We start from the raw sequence: 21,922 nt of genomic DNA on the forward strand, positions 1-21,922 counted from the left end.
CTAAAATATATTGCTGTATCCCATTCCTCATGAACTTACTCTCTGTGTCTTTCTTTGCCAACTGATCACTGGCTGAGCAAACTGTCTTCATACTAGAGTGCAACACTCCTGCGGGCTGGCCCTGCAGCACAGACACAGCTCAATTCATACCAGTTGAATGAATGAGTATAGGCATGAATGGGTGGGATGGAGGGGGCCAACAGAGGGGCATCACAACCTCTTTACTGAGCTTAGGGTGAGATACTGGTTCTTCACCTTTTGGAAGTTAGGCACCTCTCTGAGTCATAGACGAAAGCCATGGACCTTTGGTCTAAAAAAATTAGCCATCATTTGCAAAAAAAGTTTCAAGAGTCCCTCTTAGGTCCCAAGGAAGAACATCTGCACTAATGGGAGGGAGACAAAACCGACTTGGATCTAACTGAGCATCAGCTGAAGTGCCTTCTGCTCCTGTACTGGCTGCCTCCGAGATAGCTCAGGCCCCCTAGGGATGCTTCTGAAGAAAAGAACAGCATCCAAGCACAGGGCAGTGCACTGGGTAGAAATGCTAGGCTTTGCATCCCTGGGCCAGCACTCCGGTTACTGGTCCAGACCTACAACAGGTGTCCTCATCCCTGGACCTTTGCTCACTGAGGGAGATATGATAACTATCGTTAGTATTCCTTCCCTCCCAACACTTACTAACCACACCATCCTTCAAGAGCTGACTTGCTTTGAAAGGATGCCATGCCAGCTCTGGGCCCAGCCCAGAAGGGGCCTAACAGCTTCCAGTCACCAATGCAGTAAGTGGGACTACCCCAAGACTGGCATGCTGTGAAGACCAAGTTAGTCACATGGATGAGAGAGAGAATGGCCCCATGGAGGAAACCTGATGGTGATGGGCATGGGACTGAGTTCTCCCTGGCCCTGCAGCCCGGCTAGGCCCAACTGCCAGCTGATACAGCTGGGGGACTGCCTCAGGCTGATGCCAAGTGGAGTAGAAGAACCACCAAGCCAAGCTTAGCCAAACCCTGACAAGTTCCTGATGCATAGAATAATGGAAAATAATACATCTTTGTTCTAAGCCACCAAGATTTGGAGTAGGTTGTTACACAGCAATAAATAACTGACACATTCATAGCAACTCCTCCCCAGGTAAGCCTTCCCCTCCTGCTTTTCTGGGTCCTAATTGTCCCTTAATTATTTGTTCCAGTAACACCTCTTCCAGAAGCTTCTCTTATCACTCCACCTCACTCTTCACCCCTCCAGCCTCTAAACTCTCAACCTACTCAACCTTGAAGGCCTGCCTCAGAGGCGCTCTCCTCTAAGGAGCCCTCTCTGACTCCCACAGTGGCCGCAGGTACTTCTCCACACACCCAGTGTGCCTATGCACACCCCACTCTTGTGACCATCCCTTTGTCAGCTTGTTAACTCCCAGACTGTTATTGCCACATGCATTGTCATCCACAAAATCCACACACATAGCTCATTAACTACCACATAATAGAGGCTCAGTAAGATCTTATAAACTAAAAGAATAAACCCCTACACCACCAGCTGGACCTTTACATACTCTAACATTCATCCTTTCTGCAGACCTGTGTGTCTTTACCACTCTGACTGAAAATGCCTTGAGGGTAAGGATCATGCTTACTCATTATCTCCACGTCTCTCACAGAGCTTTGCACACGGCAGGTGCTCAGTCAATGTTCTGTTGACTTTTAACCTGTTGACGTGTGACTTTCACTGTGACCTTAGTTCCAGATTTGCCCCTGGACCTCTGCTACTCAGACTCCAGACCTCCTAGACCTGGATGCTATACAAGGAGAGAGAAGGCTCTGCTTGTTTATTTTTGGTTCCTTGCAAACAATGGAATTCTTAAAAGTCCACACATTCTACATTCACAGCAATGAATTCATTCCAGAAGAATAATCTTTTAGAAGCCACATTCTCTTTAAAGACATTCACCTCCAAATCCTCCTTCAACAGACAAGTGTGAAAGAGTTAACACAGCTTCCCACACTGCCTGGGAGTTGCAAATCAACTGGAAATATCTGGTTCAATCTGTTATGATAAAGCCCAGTCCAGACAGTACTGTCACCCCAAGGACAATCATTCTGTGAACACACACAGTGCTGTGACCTTTACTCAACATTCCAGAGATACAGGAGCTGTGTGGGCCTGGGAAGAGGGGAGGATTATAAATAGTATATGTAGTGGGCCCAGCACTGGGGTGGAGGCCAGCTCCCTGGTCCTGGCTGCCCTGGGTACCTCCTTATCTACAAACCTCTTATCTCTGGGAACATCTGAAGCATTTTCCCACCTGGCTACCCCAGACCCTCCAGCTTCTTGGGGACCTGCACATGACTTGCCACCCACTCATCTGTCACTCATGCTCCAGCCCTCATCTCCTTGGATTTTATGTCTCAGCTTGGACATAAAATCCTACAGGCTCACTCCAGGCCACAAAATCTCAGTGTGGGAAGGCCTCTGTCACCTGGACTTGAGCACGGTGGAAAAGGTGATAAAGGAAGAGAGGAGAAAACAAAGAGAGGGCAGATGGGGAAGTGGGGTCCTTCTGGGCATACGGTTGGCCCCCAACAAGCCCTTCACGCACCCTCCCCATGAGGTTGCTGCGGGGCTCTACAACACGTCCCCTGAGGGAACTGGCCCAGAGCTGGTACACAGGGAGTGCTCAATAAACGTGAACTCACTTTCCCTCCCTGCCTCCGATTAGAAAAGGACTACCTAAATGAAAGAATCCAGGCACAAAAGAAGCTCTGTCCTTCAGGGGTGATGGGCTGAACCCTCAAGTAACAAAGAAATGAACTTTGTTGCGTGTATTACTTCATATTATTAAGGAACCATTCATTCATCCAACAAACATTTGCAGAGAATCTAACGTGCAGCAAGCATTGCCGTAAGCATAGTTAGTGCACTCCCTTGTTCTACGCATTATACGGCCTTACACAGTCACTGCCTCTAAAATGCTTTTTGTGCGTGGTCTTGTCTCTGCCTTTGGAAAGGAGCAGGACAGTACTCTTCCTGCCATCAGATAAGCCTTAGATTCCAGGGAATAGGAGGTAGCCCAAAGATGAAGAGGACAAAGGTTACCATGATATCTGCAAACAAAAAGTGATGCTTGTAGAGAAGTGAACTGATAAGCATGCAGGAGACTCCCTAAATAATTAATGGGACAAGATCCAGGCTCCAAGTTGTTATGTCAAAAACCTGACCCTAAATCTAAGCTCCCACCAACATGAAAATATATAGAGATCAACATTCGGCCATCTTCCCTGTGGCGAAGGAGTATTCCTCGTCATTTTCAATTTGTCGTCGACTGATACTTCTGCAAAATGCATAGGTGGTGTGCTTGAATGTGACACTGATTTCAAATTGTTTTAAATAAAAGTGTCTAAATACTCTCAATGTTGGTATTTATCTCATTGCCATTCAGCACCAGTGATTCACAAACTGGCATAGATCTATGAACCACACTTTGGGTAGCACTGATGTAGTTAATTCCACAGGCCATCCAAAATCTAGCACAATACATAATGCAAACAAATACAAGAAATGGAATTGTAAAAGCCAACTTACTTGCTGATGGCTGAAATTTGATCAGATCTTGCAAGTCAGTAGAAATCTGGAAAACATGGCTATAGAATTGCTGGACTGAATTCTTTAAGCCAGATATGTCTCTGGAATGTGACCGGAGTGTCCCATTCATCTGCCTGACACAACTCCAGAGGCTGTTGACATGCTTGTTGAGTCCCTCCTTGATCCTCTGAAGACTTCCTGAGATGGAGTCCAGTTTGCTGCAGGTTTTCTCCATTTGAGACACCCTGCTCTCAACCACAGAGATGTCCTTCTGGACCCCGTGAGTATTTTCCTTACAAGTGTCCAGCTCAGAAAGGACTTGGCTCTGCAGCTGCTGCCACCTCTCCTCTAGCTGGCTGCAGCAATGAGCCATGGGGTCCCGGGGAGATGGGAGAGGTTCCACGGTCCTTTCTTGCTCACCTCCCTTAGAAAACCCACCCACTGCAACATTTTTACCTTCTCTGCAATTGCTCAGTTCATTCTGGAGATTAATCACATTGTCTTCTGTGTGGTTTAGTTGAGAATAAAGAAAACTAAAATCCTGTTGAAGTTTCTGGATGCTACGTTCAGTTTCTTGAAACTTACTATGCATTGTATCATTTAAAGATTTCAAAAAGTTCAAACTATCATCCATTATGTGGTCTTCTCCACTTGGCAAAGTATCTTCTATCCCATGAGGCTCTCTCTGAAAGTTCTGCAGGCAAATATCTTCAACAACTTGAACTTTGTTCTTTAGGTTATCTAACTCTACCATGACCTGTTTGTTCCCAGCCCCTGACACACCCGGTAAGCCTGAGGCTGGGGCAGTGAGTCCTGCATCGGTGCTGTTGGCCACATCTAGGAGAACACTACCCAGGCGTTCTTCCAAAGACAGTATTTTCTGATCAAGAAGTTGCTTCAAGTCATCTACCTCACCATTAATGGTCCCCCGAAGGGTTTCTTCAATGTAAAAGCAATGTTCTTCCGCGTTCTTCTCTGTCACATTGATCCTTGCATCTAGTTCACTCCATCTTGCATCAAAGTCCACATCTGGCTCTGGAACTACAAGGCGGTCAAATTCATTATCCAGTCGTGCATTCAGCATTCTGGTGGCTTCAGCAACTCTTTCGATTTTCTGATCTAACATCCTGATCTGTTGCCCAAAGTCACCATTCTTTTCACCACCACAGCAATTTGACTGAGCTGAAGGAGCTTGTATCTGGGCTCGAAGATCATTTATTTCTTTTCTCAGGTTTGTTTCCTTCTCCCCTATAAGCTCAATCACTCCTAGGTAGCTGCTCCCATAGTCATCACATTGCTGTTGGAGACCGATCAGCTTGTACTCACACGAGTTCTTCAGATCGGCCAGTTTTCTGTCCATTCCCTCTATGAGCTGCTCTCTCAGGGCATCAATCTTACTATCGACGTAGGCTTGGTAGAGTTCATTGGTAGTCATGGTCACTGTAGGGCCCTGGGCAGCTTCCTGGAGCTGTTTGATCTGTCCTTCATACCCCTTTACTTTCCCATCCAACTCTTCCAGCTTGTCACTCTTGGTCTTCAGAGCATCCTTGACTTCAGCCAATTCAGATTTGATGTCCTTCATGCCAGATTCCTTATTGTTGAGGACATCAGGAAGCTGGACAGTTTCTGTGTCTCCACCAACAGCACTGTCAGGCACTGGCTGGGGGTGCAGGTTACTGAGCCATGATGCCAACATTTTGCTGGCATCGTCCTGAATGGCATGTTTGAGGTTTTCATTCACTCCAGCAATGGAAGACTGGAGATCAAGAACTGTTCTTGTGAGTCGGAGAACCTTCTCTTCAAGCACCTGGATTTTCTTTTCCTGAAGTTCTTGTGGCCCCTGTTTTGGATCTACCATTTGACCTGGTCCTGCTGCTGCAGGAGTTGGTGACAAAGTCTTCTTGGGCTCTGAGACTTGGCTTGGTTCATTATCTGTTACAAAGAAAGAATTAGATATGACTTAACGTGTTCTACCTTCTCCCATTTTCTGCAAAGAAAGTAAACAGGGATACACTTAAACCTTCATTTATAGATCCCCTCTCACCACAGGCAATTATTGTAGCAGAGAGAAAAAGACTACGGGCTTCGAGTCAAATAGACCTCCCCTTGCATTCTGGCTATGCTGTTTACCATCTGCCCTTGAGCGAGTTAATTAACTTCTATGAACTATAATCCCCTCACCTATGAAGCAGAGGTACTATCTTCTCTCCTACGGCTGTTAAGATGTACATGACACATAATAGACAGTCAACGGTTTCTATTACCCTAAAGGGAAATATTCTTAATCTACTTTGTCATATGAACACATAATTCCCACATTAGTGAGCAGCAGCCACACCCCAATTGTTGACTACACACTGTAAAACCACAGGAAGCCACTTTAGCAAGATCCACCCATTAGCTTTTGGGTGGTATGATATCATATAAGCAGTAAGTTATCCTCCAAGCAACTCCTAAATGTTCTTCTACTTTTAGTAGCAGTGCTATGCTAAAAAAGTCTCATAGACATTGTTTAGCACTGTTGGGGAAACTAAAAGCAAAAGAAAGATAAAGCAGTGATTCTATTGGCCTCTCCTAGCAATAAAACCACATGGTCATATATACTAGAACTCAATAAATCAAAGAATATAAATATTCAATTTTTTATAATCCTACTCTGAGAAATATGCCTCCAAGGAAATAGACCAAAAGGAAAAAAAGTTATAAGGATGATTGTGATGAGTCATAAAATGAAAATAAAGTGATAGGGTTAACATTAACAAGCTGGCACAGACCATATGGAGACTATTGTGATGGGTGGAAAAAGTCAAACACAACACAGATTACAATGAAACAAAATGCATTAAGGTACATTGAACAAGCACTAGAAGTAAATGTAGAACATTATAGATATTTGAGTTTAATTTTCATAATTTTTCCTCCCCTAAAATTTTGTACATAATCATAACAACAGCTATTATTCATTAAAATCAACTTAGTGGTAAAACCAAGACTGGAATTCAGATGATGGCCAAACTCCCAAGCAGAGAGCTATAAAGAATACCTTATTTTCCACATTGAAAAATTTATTCTAACTCAAGACACTAGGAGACAAAAACAAGGTGTTGAATCATACACAAATGAAATACCATTCTGAGTGAAGGAAATAAAGCAAAAAGCAGGAGAATGAGGGGGAAATCAGCATGTAAGGAAATGCTGCTTTTACATATTCCTGGTGACTGTGGAAATTGCTACAACTTTTTGGAAGGATAATTTGGCAATATGTATCAAAATCTCAGAATCCCTTTGCCCCTGCAATTATACTTCTAGAAGTTTATCCTAGTAAGTAATTAGGGATGAATCTAAAATATTAACAGGAAAAAATGCTTATTCAAATATTACCTAGAATAGTGAAAAACTGCAGACAACTTAAGTGACCAATAGTAGAGGACTGTGTTCAAATAATCACACTCTCAAAAGCCATTAAATGATACTGTAAATTATTTAATGAATGGTTGTTCGTTATAGATTAAGTTAAAAAATAAGTTCTAAAAATACTGTGTTCTTGGGGGAGGGACCTGGGTGGATCAGTCAGTTAAGCCTCTGACTTCCTTCCATTCTGGTCATGATCTCAGGGTCCTGGGATCTAGCCCCAAGAATCAAGAATTGGGCTCTGTGATCAAAGGGGAGCTTGCTTCTCCAATCTCCCACATCCCTTCTCCCCCTCCCCGTTCCTCCCTCTGCTTGTGCTTACTCTTGCGCACATACACTCTCTCTCAAATAAATAAAATCTTTAAAAAAAATAGTATGTTCTTTATAATGATAGTGGACTGGAGATAAGTGTTTCCATTTCATTCCCTTCTGAAATCCCACTAAAATAGCATAACAAAACAAAACAAAGAATAACCATGTCACATATAAAAATTAGTAATCAGAATGATTTTGGACATTTTAACAGCTGCATTGGAAGCTAGAAGAAAATTAAGTGATGCTTTCAAAATTCTAAATGAAAATTCTTTCCAATCTAGAATTCTAAAGCTAGAATAAAAATATTTTGAGACCATAAGATATTAGAAAGTATACCTCCCATACAATTTTCTCATAAAACCATTGGAGAATGTGCTTTACCAAAACAAGGGAGTAAATAGAGAATAAGCAGGGAGTACAGGAAGCAGGGAATCAATGACAGAGAGATAAGTAAGATCACAGGTTGGCAGCTGTGAACAGGGAAAGGATGACCAAGTGGGGCAGGTAAGAAAGTTCTAGGAGAGATTGCTTCAAGAAGATGACACTGACATATCTGGACATAATGAGAAGACATATAGATAATCACATATAGATAATCTTGTCCCTATTTCACCCAGGGTTGAAATAGGGACAAGACATAAAAAAATCAAATAAAGGAAATTATGAGATAATTACTAACTCTAAAGAAACCAAAAAGCTGTAAAGGGAAGGCAACAGATTCATAGTATACTACATGGTTTAGCTGTAAACATTATCTATGCAGTTACTACAGTGTAAATAATAAGTATTAAATAAGTTTAAAAACCTGCCATAAACTGTATGGAAAGGATGAGGGTATAGGAGCCATGTGCTGGAAAGCAAATCTTCACCTTCCATAATAAGAGGTCAATAGATATGGAGGCAAATTCCAAAAGACAGTCCAAAGAGTTTAAAGTAATGACCTCTGGGAAGGGAAAGTGAGGGAAAAGGAGGGTCACTGCCTTCCTAAGAGTCCTTTTAAAGCTATTACTATTCAATTCATAAACTACATACAGGTTTAAACTCTTGTAAAATAAAAATGAAACAAAAGGAAACTCTTATGACCCAACAGACCCCTTTCCTGTGTTTCCATCATAGTATCTATGATGACTTGTAATTAACTTGTCTGATGTTTGCCTTCTGTGAGTTCAGGGACTGTCTGCCTTGTTTTTTCACTTTTACCAAGTATCTAGTATATAGCCTGCCAGATATAGAAGCTCAATCAATATTTGTGGGATGAATAAATGGATTTTTCTTTAACAAAATGTACATGCAGACACAGGAAAGAGAGTAATGTGTGATAACAAAATGTTAGCAGTAGTTATTGTACAGTGGTGAGATTATGTATAACTAAATATTGCCCTACACTTTATAACATCTTTAATTGATGTGCATTACTTTTGTCATAAAATTATTTTAAAATCAGGGATGCCTGGGTGGCTCAGCAGTTTAGCACCTGCCTTCAGCCCAGGGTGTGATCCTGGAGTCCTGGGACTGAGTCTCACATCGGGCTCCCTGCATGGAGCCTGCTTCTCCCTCTGCCTATGTCTCTGCCCCTGCCCCCGTGTCTCTCATGCATAAATAAAATCTTTAAAAAAATTATTTTAAAGTCTATTTTACAGACAATATTGGGAAACACTACAAGTTTCAAAACTGACAATACTTCATGGGAAAATATAATCATGTAAAGACGACCTAACCATCAAATTCATGAGAAAACCTAGGTTACATTTATTCTCACTCAAGTTAAAAAAGAGGAATGATAACGTGACTTGGAATAAAAGGACAGAAAATTTTTATCCATAAAAGTCATTCGCTTAATGTTATGCTTAAAAGTAAAGGTGAAAATTATCACTGTTTTCTTATTCACGGAGTTCATGCTACTTCAAAAAAAAAAAAAAAAGAATTCAGAAACAAATTTAAGAACAACTTCACTAGATGCCTCTAACTTGGAGCTTAGCTCTGCAAACATCTCACCTCAAACAGAGTGAGAATGATTCTGATTTACCTATTTTTAAAAAAGACAATTTAGTTCCTTCAAATTCAGATGCATGGGAGCTTGTAGATGAAAAGTAAAAATAGACAAAGCATCACTACATCTGAGTCTCTTGTCATCTGTGCCACACACCAGTCTGAAGCTGTCCCCTACACTGATTGCTACGTCCTTGGCTTTCATAAGTTGGCCCTAACAGAGCAATTTTCTTAAAAAAAAAAAATCTGTACTCTGGTTGCTACTGCTTCTGCAAATAAACTTGTATGCCACATGTTTGTACTCCAGGCACATATGTGTGTTACTTAAGACCTTGGAGAGATCGCCATTGTAAGTATCGCCACCATCACAAGTCTTACTGTCTGGAGGAGCACTGGAGAGATCAGAGGTGGTCATGCACAGCAAAGCTCAGAGAAGTTACCTGTGGCTTTCTTCATGCTATTTCGAGGCCGGGCAGGTGTGGGGCGGGGAGTCTTCACAGGGTCCCTGGGACCTTCCTGGCAGTCTCCCCCTCTAAAGCCAGGGCAGCACCTCCATTCCAACTGTGTCACTGTCTTGTACTTGGTGACATATCTGGGTCTGAAGTTCACACGATACCTGCCGAAGAAAAATGTGGCATCTTTCTTTACTGGCTGCTGTTGTGAGCACCCTGGCAACCCCTGGCTTGTACCCGAATGAACAGGATCCAGGCCCCTGTCTGTTTCCTCCAAGACGACTGGTCTCTTCAGTCCAGCCCTGACCCCCTGGGGTTAAGCCAAAATCAGATTGGCCTCCTTTTTCCATCTCTTAGACCTACCTGCCTCCAGCTCCCCTCCTACTGAAGGCTAGAGAAACTGACAACCTAGAAAAAGCCCAGCCCCATGACTCCCAAACTGAGCTTTTGTTTCACCCAAAAATTTTTGTTCTACTTTTTTGTTGTTGCTGCTTTGTGGAGATTTCTTCTGGGTAACTCGGGAGGGTCATTTGTCTTGTATTTAAAGAAATCTCCCTTTGTCTGCCCTAGCATCAATGCATTTATCTTGGCACCTTCTTTCCTGAAAAGGTAGCAGGCCGTGAGCCTTCAGAGAGCATACCTCATGCTACTGGTACTCAGATCTTTTTAAAGAGATGCCCTGATCCATACAGCTAATGACAGAAATAAAGATCCCTTTTAGAGTACACTGGGTGGCTCAGTCAGTTAAGTGTCCGACTCTTGGTTTCAGCTCAGGTCATGATCTCAGGGTCTTCAGATCAAGCCCCAAGTTGGGGGGCTTGAGATCAAGCCCAGCATGGAGCCTGTTTAAGATTCTCTCCCTCTTCCTCTACCTTTCTCCCTCCTCTCTCTTAAAAACCAAAAAAAAAGTACACATTGCCCCACACATGTGCATATCACATAGAGATTCTTTTGATGAGCTATAAAGCCCTCCAGACCCAAGGCCTGGAACAGTGAGTGGCACTCCGGCAGCATGCTAGACACTCAGAGGGATGGATGCAGGAATCCAACACCCCCCTGGGTACCTCTGCTCACAGCACAGATGCAAGCAGCTCCTAACTTCTACTTGCAGCTTCAAATCATGGCTCTCTAGAACGTCTTCACTTCCTCCTCACTGTGTACACCAGCACTCGCAGCTGCCCTTCTCTTTGGGGGCCAATTCCCAGAAAGAAATTGGCTCTCTGTCACTTCCCCAGGGTTGCTGGGGAGTGTGCTGCCCAGGGCCTGGTGCCAGCTAGGTGACTCCATTTCAGACAACTACCTGGTGGTGGGGGAGTTCAAAGTCACATTCCTGAGAAAACTGCAAATTACTAAACGTGATGGGTGTTTGCCCCTGAGGGTCAAAGCCATGACATCTAAAACCAACAGGACCCCAGGTGACCCTCTGGAATTCCCAGAGGGCCCTGCAGACAGCACTACCCCAAGCATCAGTATCCCAACACCTGTCGATGCCCCCACGTGACTGGCCCTTCTAGGGCAGTGGTTCGGAACACTGGCCGTGCATCAGAATCACCAGGGAACCATCAAGAACTGCCAATGCCCAGGTCTCACTCTCCGAGGTTCTGATTTAATTGGTCTGCAGTGGGGTTCAGGTGCACAGATTTTGAGAGGCTCCAGAAGGAGACTTTTTCAAGGAAAATAGAAGAGAAAGCTCAATGAACGAAACAGAAAAGAAGGGCCCGTAAGGGGTGGGAGTGGGACAAGACTTCCCTTCTAGGCTCTTTATTCTCTCATCACCACCACAACCCACACCAAGGCCCAACTATTTAGAGTTTCCCCTTTTCACAAATGGGAAAACAGAGGCTCATAGAGGTTAAATGACCTGTCCATGTTCCAATGGTCAGGAAGGGCCAGGGCTGGGATTTACACCCAAGTGTTCTCTCCTATACCCAGATGGCCCTCCCAGCACACAGAACACAGAAGCAGTGACTCTGATGATTGCCTTAAATTTGAAGCAACCCCACCCACCCAGAGATGTTCTGCAAAGCCCTACAAGCTGGGTCAGAGGGTAGCTGCTGTCCCCTTTCAGCAAACACTTGTCTGAGCATCTGACACGGTCCAGGTACACACCAGCCCCCAGGCCCCCAGCACCCTACCTACCAAAAGAATTCCCTGTATCATCCTAGAAACTCTTATTAAAAAAAAAAGAAAAAAATTCCACTTCTTTGTTTTGCATGCTCAAGTATAGCATAATGCTGCAAAAATGTGTAATCTCAGAAACACTTGGTTCCTCTGAGCATGTAAGACTGAATGTGAAAATGTGTTTGCTCTTGGGTTTTGCACACGTGCCAGCAGATGACAGCCCACAGCAAAGCCTTTTGGATGGGGCTGAGCAGGGCCAGGGGAGCAAAACCTGACACTGCAAGTGGGATCCCCTCCCTGCCCGGAGGCCTTGGCCCCAGCTGCTGCGCCGAGTGTAAGAAAGTGCTCGCTCTTCCAACACACCTCATTATTTTCTTTGCAGGCAGTTATTATTTTGGAACCAGCTCATAACTTAGGGCAGGTTCCCTGGAGTTCCTGCCTTCCCCTGCAGCCCCACACACATTCCCCACTCCCACCCTCCGCCTGATGGGCGTCCTGGATTCCGGTTTGCAGCACGGAGTTCAGGTTGACAGCGTCTCTAAGTCCGGTGGGTGGAAGAGGCCTCCCTGGCCCGCGGCGACAGCTGGAAGCCATCAGGGGCCACCTCCAGCCGTGGGAAAGCTCACGTTCCAGCCACGCCACGCACAATGACCCGGGTCCCAGAGGCGACCGTGGGTCCTCAGGCCTCCATCTGGAGGATATGAGGGGAAGAGGTAGGGTTGTGCAGCCCTCCAGGGATTTTCCCTGAAGAAATGGGGTGTCTGCCTCCACGAGAGCCCTCCAGGAGGCTTTCCAGAGGCTGGGAGGAACACGGCAGGATCCCCGGGGCCTCCTGCCGCTCCTCAGTGCTCTGCAGGACCACATCCCGGCCAAGGAGCTTTCAACATTCCTTTTTTTTTTTTTTTTTATGATAGTCACATAGAGAGAGAGAGAGAGGCAGAGACACAGGCTGAGGAAGAAGCAGGCTCCATGCACCGGGAGCCTGATGTGGGATTCGATCCTGGGTCTCCAGGATCGCGCCCTGGGCCAAAGGCAGGCGCCAAACCGTTGCGCCACCCAGGGATCCCTCAAGGAGCTTCCAAAAAATGTCCAGGCCTGTATGCTCAAAATTCTAATTTAACTGTTCTGGGGCCAAGGGTGCCCAGACATCTGTGCCTTTCAAAAACTCCCCAAGTAATTGTCAAGTGCAGCCAGAGTTGAGAAGTACAGCCCAAAACTCAGGGCAGCCATCAGCCTTCCTTCCTCTTGGGAGCCGGGAGCCTCTGAGGCAACAAAGGGCTGGACAGCCAGGCGGGGGGGGGGGGGGGGTGGAATTGACCCAAAGAGCCCAGTGTTACCCCAAGGACCCCTGGGCTGTAAGTGGACAGGAGGTACCCCCTGGACACTTACTGAATCAGCTGACTGCACCCCACTGAGGGTGGCCAAGCAGAGGGACCGAGCTCAAGGCACAGAGTCAAGGCGGTGCTGGGCTGGAGCTGGAAGGCTGACTCAGGCTGCAGCTTTGGCCCCCATCCCAGTCTTGGGTAGAGACTGTAACCAAATCCTGTTCCTCAAGGGAGTCCTGTCCACAGCTGCCTCGGGCACTCTGGGGGCCTCTGGGGGCTACGGCAGCAAGCCACCCCACAGTGTGAGCTCACCCCAACCTCTGCCAGTGCTCTTCGTCCCATCCTCTCAACTCTCCTCCCCTTCCTCTCCCTCTGAAACCCTTCTAGGGTACGGGAGGGTGTGAAACAAGGGTTCGCCGTATTTATGGGTTCAACCACCGTGTCAAGACATCAGATCAGCCCAGAAGATCCTACTGAGAAGGAAGGTGGCAACAAGAGGACTGGAAAAGTTGAATCAGAGTTTAGGGACCAGAGGACTGGATATGTCCCTGTTAAAACAAAATGTGATAAAATGACAGCCTTCATTTGACATCACCCTCCTTCCCCCCTCCCCTAGACACATAAAGACTCCTTCCTACGGGCAGGAGATGAGACTTCTTTCATAACATGCTTCCATTCACACTTGTTCAGTGTTTGTCTTTTCACAGAATATAAGCCCCATGAGGGCAAGAATTCCTGTTGGTTTTGTTTTCTACAATATCCCCATTTTTAAACCCAGTGCCTGTCCTATTGTAGGTGCTCAATAAACGTATTCATCATCAATCAATAATTGATTAATCAAACAAATTTAATGATACTAAGTCTACTTTTGAGGAGGTTTTGGGGAACCCAATGTCCATATTAAAGGCCCCAAAACTGTCCTCAGGTCTAATCCTAACTACTCAGAGGTGTCTATTTAAATATAAACTAATTAAAAGTAAACAAAACCAAACATTCAGTTCCTCAGTCACACTGGCTACATTTCAGGAGTTCCAGAGCCATATGCAGGATTAGTATGAACATCTCCACTATCACAGGGAGAGCTACTGCACAGAGCTGGCCTAGAGAGTCATGAGCCTGTCAAGGGAACAGCAACAGGCACACATCTGTTCATCTCTTCAATCCTGTCCCACACCCACCTGTCTTCTTTTTCCTCCCATATCCCTTCCACGTTGTCAGTAGAAGGCTTTTCAGAAATAACCACACATCACTGGCAGAGGATCATTTCTACAAGGTTGGGATCTATAAATAAGGACTTAGAAGGAAGGATCATTTCCTCACATTTAGTATTCATCTCTAACTTTTTTAATACATTCCACTAAAAGTGCACAAATCTAAAGCCCAGTGCCCCCACTGGAACACTCAGTGTTCCAGATTGATTGAGATTTCTCCCAAAAACAGATTATCTAGTAAATTGGGATTTCTCCCAAAAACAGATTATCTAGTAAATTCCTCTCTTTCTCCAGGCACTGGCTTGTCCCCAAAAATCCCAGAGCTAACTCTTCTTGCTTCATTCCACACGTGGTCCCACACAGTTTCAACAGGAATGGGCTGTAAGGATGGAGAAGGGAGCTAGAAAGAAAAGGTGCCTCCCTCTCCCTAGTGGGGACAAATAAATAACCACTGATCTGGGACAAAGCCACCATGTATATACAAGCACAAGTCATTTCAGCGAGTTTCAGGATGCACACCCAGAGCAGACTCAGTTATCCAACATTTAGGTACCACTCCAAGTTTTCCACATCCAGGCATGAAATTCACTTTTTTTTTTTTTTGGAATTCACTTTTTGTTTTTAACTGTGGTAAATATGTATAACATATGTGTGAAATACACATAACATAAAGTAAACAAGTGGGACTACATCAAACTAAAAAGCTCCTGCACAGCAAAGGAAACCAACATAACAAAAAGGCAACCTACTGAATGGGAGAAAATACTTGCAAATCATATATCTGAAAAGAGGCTAATATCCAAATATATAAAGAACTCGTAGAACTCAAAGCAAAAAAATTTTTTTGATTAAAATATAGGCAGATGATCAGAATAGATGTTTTTCCAAAGAAGACATACAGATGGCCAACAAGTTCGAGACAAGGTGCTCAACATCACTAATCATCAGGGAAATGCAAATCAAAACCATAATGGGATGTCACTTTATGACTCTGTCAGAATGGCTGGTATCAAGAAAGACAAGTAATTGAGGTGCCCGAATCGCTCAGTCGGTTAAGCATCAACTCTTGATTTTGGCTCAGGTCATGATCTCCCAGTCCTGGGATCCAGCCCTGCCCGCTCAGCAGGGAGCCTGCTTCTCTCTCCCTCTGTCCCTCCACTGCCCCACTCATGCTCTCCCTTGCTTTCAAATATATAAAATCGCTTTTAAAAAATCTCTTAATAAGAAAAAAAAGGACAAGAAATAACAAGTGTTGGCAAGAATGTCGAATAAAAAGGATGTGGTAAGGATGTGGAACCCTGATGCACTGGTGGTAGGAATATAAACTGGTGCAGCCACTGTGGAAAAGAGTATGGCGATTCCTCAAAAAATTCAAAATTAAGCCACCATATGATCCAGCAATCTCACTTCTGGACACTTATCTGAAGGAAATGAAAGCACTAACTTGAAGAGATATCTGTTCCCCACCACGTGCACTGTAGCATTATTCACAATAGCCAAGATATAGATGCAACTTAAGCATCCATGGATGGACACTTGAATGCCTGGATGGATAGGTGAAGATGTGTATGCACACATACACAGGAATATTCCTCAGCCATAAAAGAATGAAATCCTGCCATCTGTGATAAGTCATACAGAACTTGAGGGTATTATGCTAAATGAAATAAGTCAGACAAAGACAAATACAAATTCCACTTGCATGTGGAATCAAAAACAAAAACACAAAAGAAACACAAAGTAACAAAAAAACCAAGCTCATGGATATAGAAAAGAGATTTGTGGTTGCCAGAGGTAGGGGATGGAGGTGGGAGAAATGAGTACACTGTTGTTTTTTTAAATTTAATTGAATAACTTATAATTTAAAAAAAAAAAAAAAAAGATGGAAGAGATGTACTAACCCTAGGTCTGAAAGGGCAAGGGAAAGATGAGGTTATCAAAATGTAGAGAAAACGAAGGCTGTGACTACAATATTATGGGAAGGTCACTGAACAGGAGCTGTGGGTTCTTGTAGAACAAACCATCCCCTCCAACTCACCCTCTGGATGGAGAGAGCAGATGGCCTACAGCAGCCGGAGCAGTAGGAGGCTGGGTGGGGAGGGAACCCAGTGAGGCGGTACCAGTGAGAGAATTCTGGAAACAGTAACCAATTCCAAGTATCCCTAGACAAAAGCAACAGCCCTTCTCATTAGTCACCTGAATGCCAGGCAAGGAATTTCCCACCTCTGGGCCACTTTCACGAAGACAATGAAAGGATGAAATCACAACCCACCCTGATCAGATTCCTAGAATGAAGTCAGGACAGAGAAGGAGGGAAAGTGGATCTGGAGGCAAGCAGAAAACGGCCAGCACATGCTTCTGGAGAGACAGAAGGAAAGCCACACTATTCGAGCAGCAAAGGGAAAAGAGCATGTCAAGGAGGCGAGTGAGTTCACATTTTTGGCGCCACTGAGAGGGTCGAGCAACAGATGGCCTGAGAGATACTGTGTTTAAGACAAGGGGATTCTCAGGGAGCTGAGCCAGTGCTGCTCGGATCAATGGTGAGAGAGGACACCGGGTCAGAAGACAGGACACAATAAGCAAGAGCAGGTACAGTGCAGCCCCCAAAACCTCATCCACCAAGTGTGCTGTGATAGGAAATGAGAAATAGGGTGCAGACCAGGAGATAACAGGGGGCTGAAGAAGAATATTTTCCCCCCAAGTTCAGGAAAATCCTAACCAGGGAAGAGTGCTGAAGGGAAGGGTAGGCGGGGAGGGTGGTGCGGGAGCCGTGGAGAAGCTTTCTGGCCCCATCCAGGAAGACTGCTCTGCTGGATTAGCCCTGTCTGCCGTAGACATGGTAGGGGCTAAGGGGAACAGGGCGTGAGGCTGTAACTGATTCAAACCCTGGCCCTAAAAAAAGAAAATTCCCATCTTAACTATTTTTACAAGCACAGGTCAGTGGCATTAAGTCCACTGTCCACTCACATTGTTGTAGGACCATCAGAACTCTTTTTATTTTTTTAAAGATTTTATTTATTTATTTGTTTATGAGAGAGAGAGAGAGAGAGAAAGAGAGAGAGAGAGAGAGAGGGGCAGACATAGGCAAAGGGAGAAGCAGGCTCCATGCAGGGAGCCCAACGTGGGACTCGATCCCGGGTCTCCAGGATCAGGCCCTGGGCTGAAGGCAGACGCCCAACCACTGAGCCACCCAGGCGTCCGTGTCAGAACTCTTTTCATCTTTCCACACTGAAGCTCTGCCCCCACCAAACACTAGCCCTCCACGCCCTCCCTCCCAGCCCTGTGACCACCATCCTGCTGTCTCTACAAATGTGACCTCTCTGGGGACTTAGAATAAGTCCAATCATATCACAACTGAACTTTCATGACCGGCTTCTTTCCCTTAGTCCAATGTCCTTGTAGGAGAGAAAACCATTTTTCCTCTATCCTCTTAGGTTTGTTCTGGGTCCTGAGAATTAAACAGACAAAAGACAGGAGAAAAAACATCCACATTGTACTGATGTTGATATTTTAACATGCCTGGAAGCTTCGGAGGAAAGAAGTGAAAACAAGCAGTTAGACTCTGGGGCCTAATATACCATTTTAACACCAGGTGACAAATTGGGAAGTGCCTACACTAAGAAAAAGGAGTTTGGGCTTCTAGGGGCAATAAATTGTGGGAATGTGGCTAAGAAGTACGTGAGGGAGGGGAAGGGAAGATAAAGGCTTTGTTAGTGAAGTTTGCTTTTGCAGACGCGTCTTGGTGGAGACTGTCTATCCACAGTGACAAGGGTCATTCCTTCATCCTGGTACGTCTTCCTCAACTGCCTTCTGGTGAATGTACTCAATGTGCCAAAGTGGCGTGTTCTGGGGCAGCCTGTTCTGAACATCTTCACCCTCAAGGTTCGCCCATGTTGTGGCAAGTGTCAAAATTTCCCTGCTTTTTATGCAGTAATTCACTTTTACAAAGTTTGGTCTCATGTTCTAATTTAGAGATTGACAAGACAGTAAACTAACCTTTCTAGAAACTCCTTTTGACAAATAGGTTGGGTTTTTTTTTTTTTCTGGCTTTTGTTGTTATTGTTTGTCTATCAATGAAAAAAATGTGCTTTTTATGGACGGAGCAACAGAAAACACAGTCAGGCAACAGAGGCTATCAAGTTTGAAACTGGCAGTGATTCCAGAACTATGTTGAAGGGAAAGTGGTTCTGCACCAGCAGGAGAGACACCTGCCATTTGATTTGAATCCACTCTCTCTATCGAACCTTGACCACTTGAAACCACATGCATCTGCGATTAAAATCTCTACAATCTGAGGAGCTATCTGTCCAAGCTCCCTTCCAATGCTAACCTTCCACAGGATGAGAAAGTTTCCCTCACAGGACAAAGTGAGAGAACCAAAGGGCCTTCTTCCAGGTTAAAGCACATCACACACACAAACCAGGATTTTCATCTTAGCCTTTTCTATGACACAATTTTAACTAGCTCTCTGTATGGAGAAATGAATGGAAGGAAAGAAATAGAAAATATTTTCCTTGGCTTTTTAGGCAAATCCATCTCAGTGTTAAAAGCCAGAATGCTTGGGCAAATACAGTTTTGAAATACAAAATGCATTAATGAAACCAGAAGATTGAGGAGTCCTGATTGGTATTAGATTACAAAACAGCTTTGTACGCCTTAAAAAAAAAAAAATAACATACCCTAGACCAAAGGAATGTGTTCAAAATGAAAACGTACACACAGGAGACTGTCTGCTTCTCAGCACAAAGGCTATATTTGCTAGAGGCACCACAATCCTAAGCTGCTTATTTTTGTGTTTTCTCTTGAATTAATTTCCTTACTTCGTAGGGTGGCAAGTTAGATTTCAAAGCCTAGACTCCTCTTTGCCCCTCAGTGGTTTGTTTGGATCACATAGTGTAACACGTGGTATTTCCCCTCAGTCCTTTACACTCATCCCCACCTTCACGCTGGGGACACAGCGACTGCTGTCCCAAGGGAAGGCAACCTGGGGACACCACAGCAGCTCAGTGGAGGCTGGGCCCCAAGTGGGCCGAGGAAACAGTGAGGCTGCTACTCCTGGACGGCCTGCCAGGGTGGTGGGCACCTTGTCAGGAGAAGCTTACATTTGCTAAAACGTCTCCAAGTGCAGGGTGTGTCCAGCACTGTGACAAATGGCCTGGGCATGTGCTCCTGAGTCTACATTCTTAGTTTTAACTTCTTGACTTTGGGAAATCCATTACGAAAGTAAAGCCACAATAGGGAGGGGGGCTGGCCAATGCAGGCTCAACTGTGACGGCTTTCTGGAGGGCTCAGTAATCCACACGTAATGAAGGCCTACACTGTCCCACAGGATTCTTTCCAGGAAGGTCATCACTGCTGCAGGCTGCTCCCCCACCTGCCCCAGCACCCGCACCCCCTCACCCCCCACGCCACAATTCTATACCGTTCCATTTCTCAAACTTACATCATGCTTCCTCGTTTCCCAGAGCCAGAATCACACGTTCCTAGAGCCTGCTCACTCCCTGATGCCCTCATCCTCTGGGTTCCCACAGTGTGAGCCACGAGAACATCTGCTGGCCTCAGCCCTGCACAGGATATTCACTGCAAATACGACTCTCCGTGGTTTGGGGATCCAAACCTTTCTTTCCAAAACTACCAAATAACTCTATTTTGATTGCTTCCTCTTTTTTTTTTTTAAAGAGAAGAAATCATTTCCTCAAATTCTCCTACAAAAGTCATGGTCCTTTCAAAATCTTTTTTTTCCTGTGTTCCTTTGACTTGGTTTGCAACATCTATCCCTCCCCTATAGGGATCTCAGTCCTTTGGATGAAGACCATGGATGTTGGCAAGCTTTAGGCCACACCTGTGACTTGGTGAGGTCCCTTAGATGCTTAGAAAATCCTAAGACAGTAGGAATTTCTCAGCAGATACAAAATAACACCTTCCTTCAGGCCAATTGATTCTCAGTAAAAACAATCTGAGCATTGAAAAATACAGGAGGACTCTTTTCTAATTTGTGACCACACTGGGGAGAAAAAGGACCAAAATGTTATAGTCCAGTTTCATATTTCTCACATTGTCTAAGATAACCCAAAATTACTTTAGGCTTTTTCTTAACATTTAACACAGTGAGGTGGAGAGAGTTTCATTCACCTGCGCTCCACTTACAAAAAATGCGGTTTTTCTTTGGAAGGTGCTACTAAACCCACCCAAATCCAGGTCTGAAGCTCCCACCCCCTGCTTGCCCCCTAACTAGGCAAGAAGAAAAATTTGGCTTATTTGCTTTCAAATGGTTATTGGTGACAGAGCAGGAGGCCACAGGAGGAGACAGAAGTAAGGAGGAGCTGTTCTCCAACATGACTTAGGGTAGCCAGTGGATTTTTAAGGTTAGTGACACGATAGCATCCTCTAACAATTTGTGTTACCACAGTCTTCAGTAATGTCCTCACTATTCATGCAGTCTTGTCAGACTGAATTTTTCTCAGGGGACTGGATGATATATGGTGTTCCATATGTTGGCCAGCTCCATGTGGTTCTGAGAGAGCCAAAGAGAACCCAAGTACACAGAGGGCTATTGGACCATATGCCTTAGACACTATCCCAGTTTGGAGGGAATCTTCTGGGCATCCAAGTTCCTGCAAATTGAGAGGGAAGACAAATATATAGACTGAGGTGAAGAGGAGCCCACCTGATATCAGTTAACTAGTTTCAAAGATAGTAGCTTAGTAGCTTGCTTCCATTTCCTTGAAATCACATTTATTTTTTAAGAGAAATTACATAGTGGAGAGAGGCAACATGGTGGAAGAGTGGGGGTCCTTGTTTTGTTTGGTCCCTTAAATTTAGTTAGATAGCTATCAAACCATCCTGAACATCTATGAATTCAACTTGAGATATAAAGAAAGAATGGCTGGAACTCCACAAATAGGAAAGTGAACACTTTTTGTAAGGTAGGAGTGCAGAGAAGAGAAATGGAGGGGATATATCATAATACAAAGGGTGAGTAAGCTGATGGCAGGCTGCTGCTGCAGCCCTGAAGCTCAAAATCAGGATCTTTAGAAATCTGCTCCTGGGAGACTTCCCTGCCTGAAAGGTGCTCAGTGGTGAAGCAGGGCAGAATCACAGGAAGGGAGAGTCAGGTCTCAATATTCCTGGAGGTACAGAAAGAACAGGGATGCCTCAACCAACAGAGTTCTAAGCTTCAGAGCAGGGAAACGGGATTAGGTCAGTGAGCCTGAGAGAAGGCTCAGCCTGTTGTGACATAAACTGCAAACCGTGACAGATGGGGTGACCACTGTCCATGCTGGGTCCCTGCAAAGGACTGGAATGCAGCAACCCTCCGCTTTGTCTGGGAGAGGTGGACTGGGTGTGCACTCCACAGGATGACAGCTCTCCATGACAGGGCCTTCCAATGGGCAGAAGTGAGGTGACTCTCTGCTTCCTCCAGGAAGGGCAGAGCAGGTTCACGCACCAGCAGGCAAAGTCTCTCCCTGATGGAAACCTACAAATTGCAAAAATCAGTGTCCCCCTCCTTTCCCCAGGGAGG

The 21,922-nt window shown here is 44.8% G+C and overlaps 1 protein-coding gene across 2 annotated transcripts in view; it reads right to left on the bottom strand.

Moving 5' to 3' along the window:
- SMCHD1 (structural maintenance of chromosomes flexible hinge domain containing 1) overlaps positions 1-21,922 on the bottom strand; it is a 214,730-nt gene that overhangs the window by 13,172 nt on the left and 179,636 nt on the right. For both annotated transcript variants that reach the window (XM_041746908.1, XM_041746916.1), the window contains 2 exons: positions 9,732-9,907; positions 3,577-5,508 (listed from right to left, as the gene is read on the bottom strand). In XM_041746908.1, the coding sequence (XP_041602842.1) occupies positions 3,577-5,508; positions 9,732-9,907 (2,108 nt within the window). The remainder of the gene's footprint in view (positions 1-3,576; positions 5,509-9,731; positions 9,908-21,922) is intronic.

Source organism: Vulpes lagopus, chromosome 1 (assembly GCF_018345385.1).
Source record: "Vulpes lagopus strain Blue_001 chromosome 1, ASM1834538v1, whole genome shotgun sequence".
Taxonomy (NCBI): domain Eukaryota; kingdom Metazoa; phylum Chordata; class Mammalia; order Carnivora; family Canidae; genus Vulpes; species Vulpes lagopus.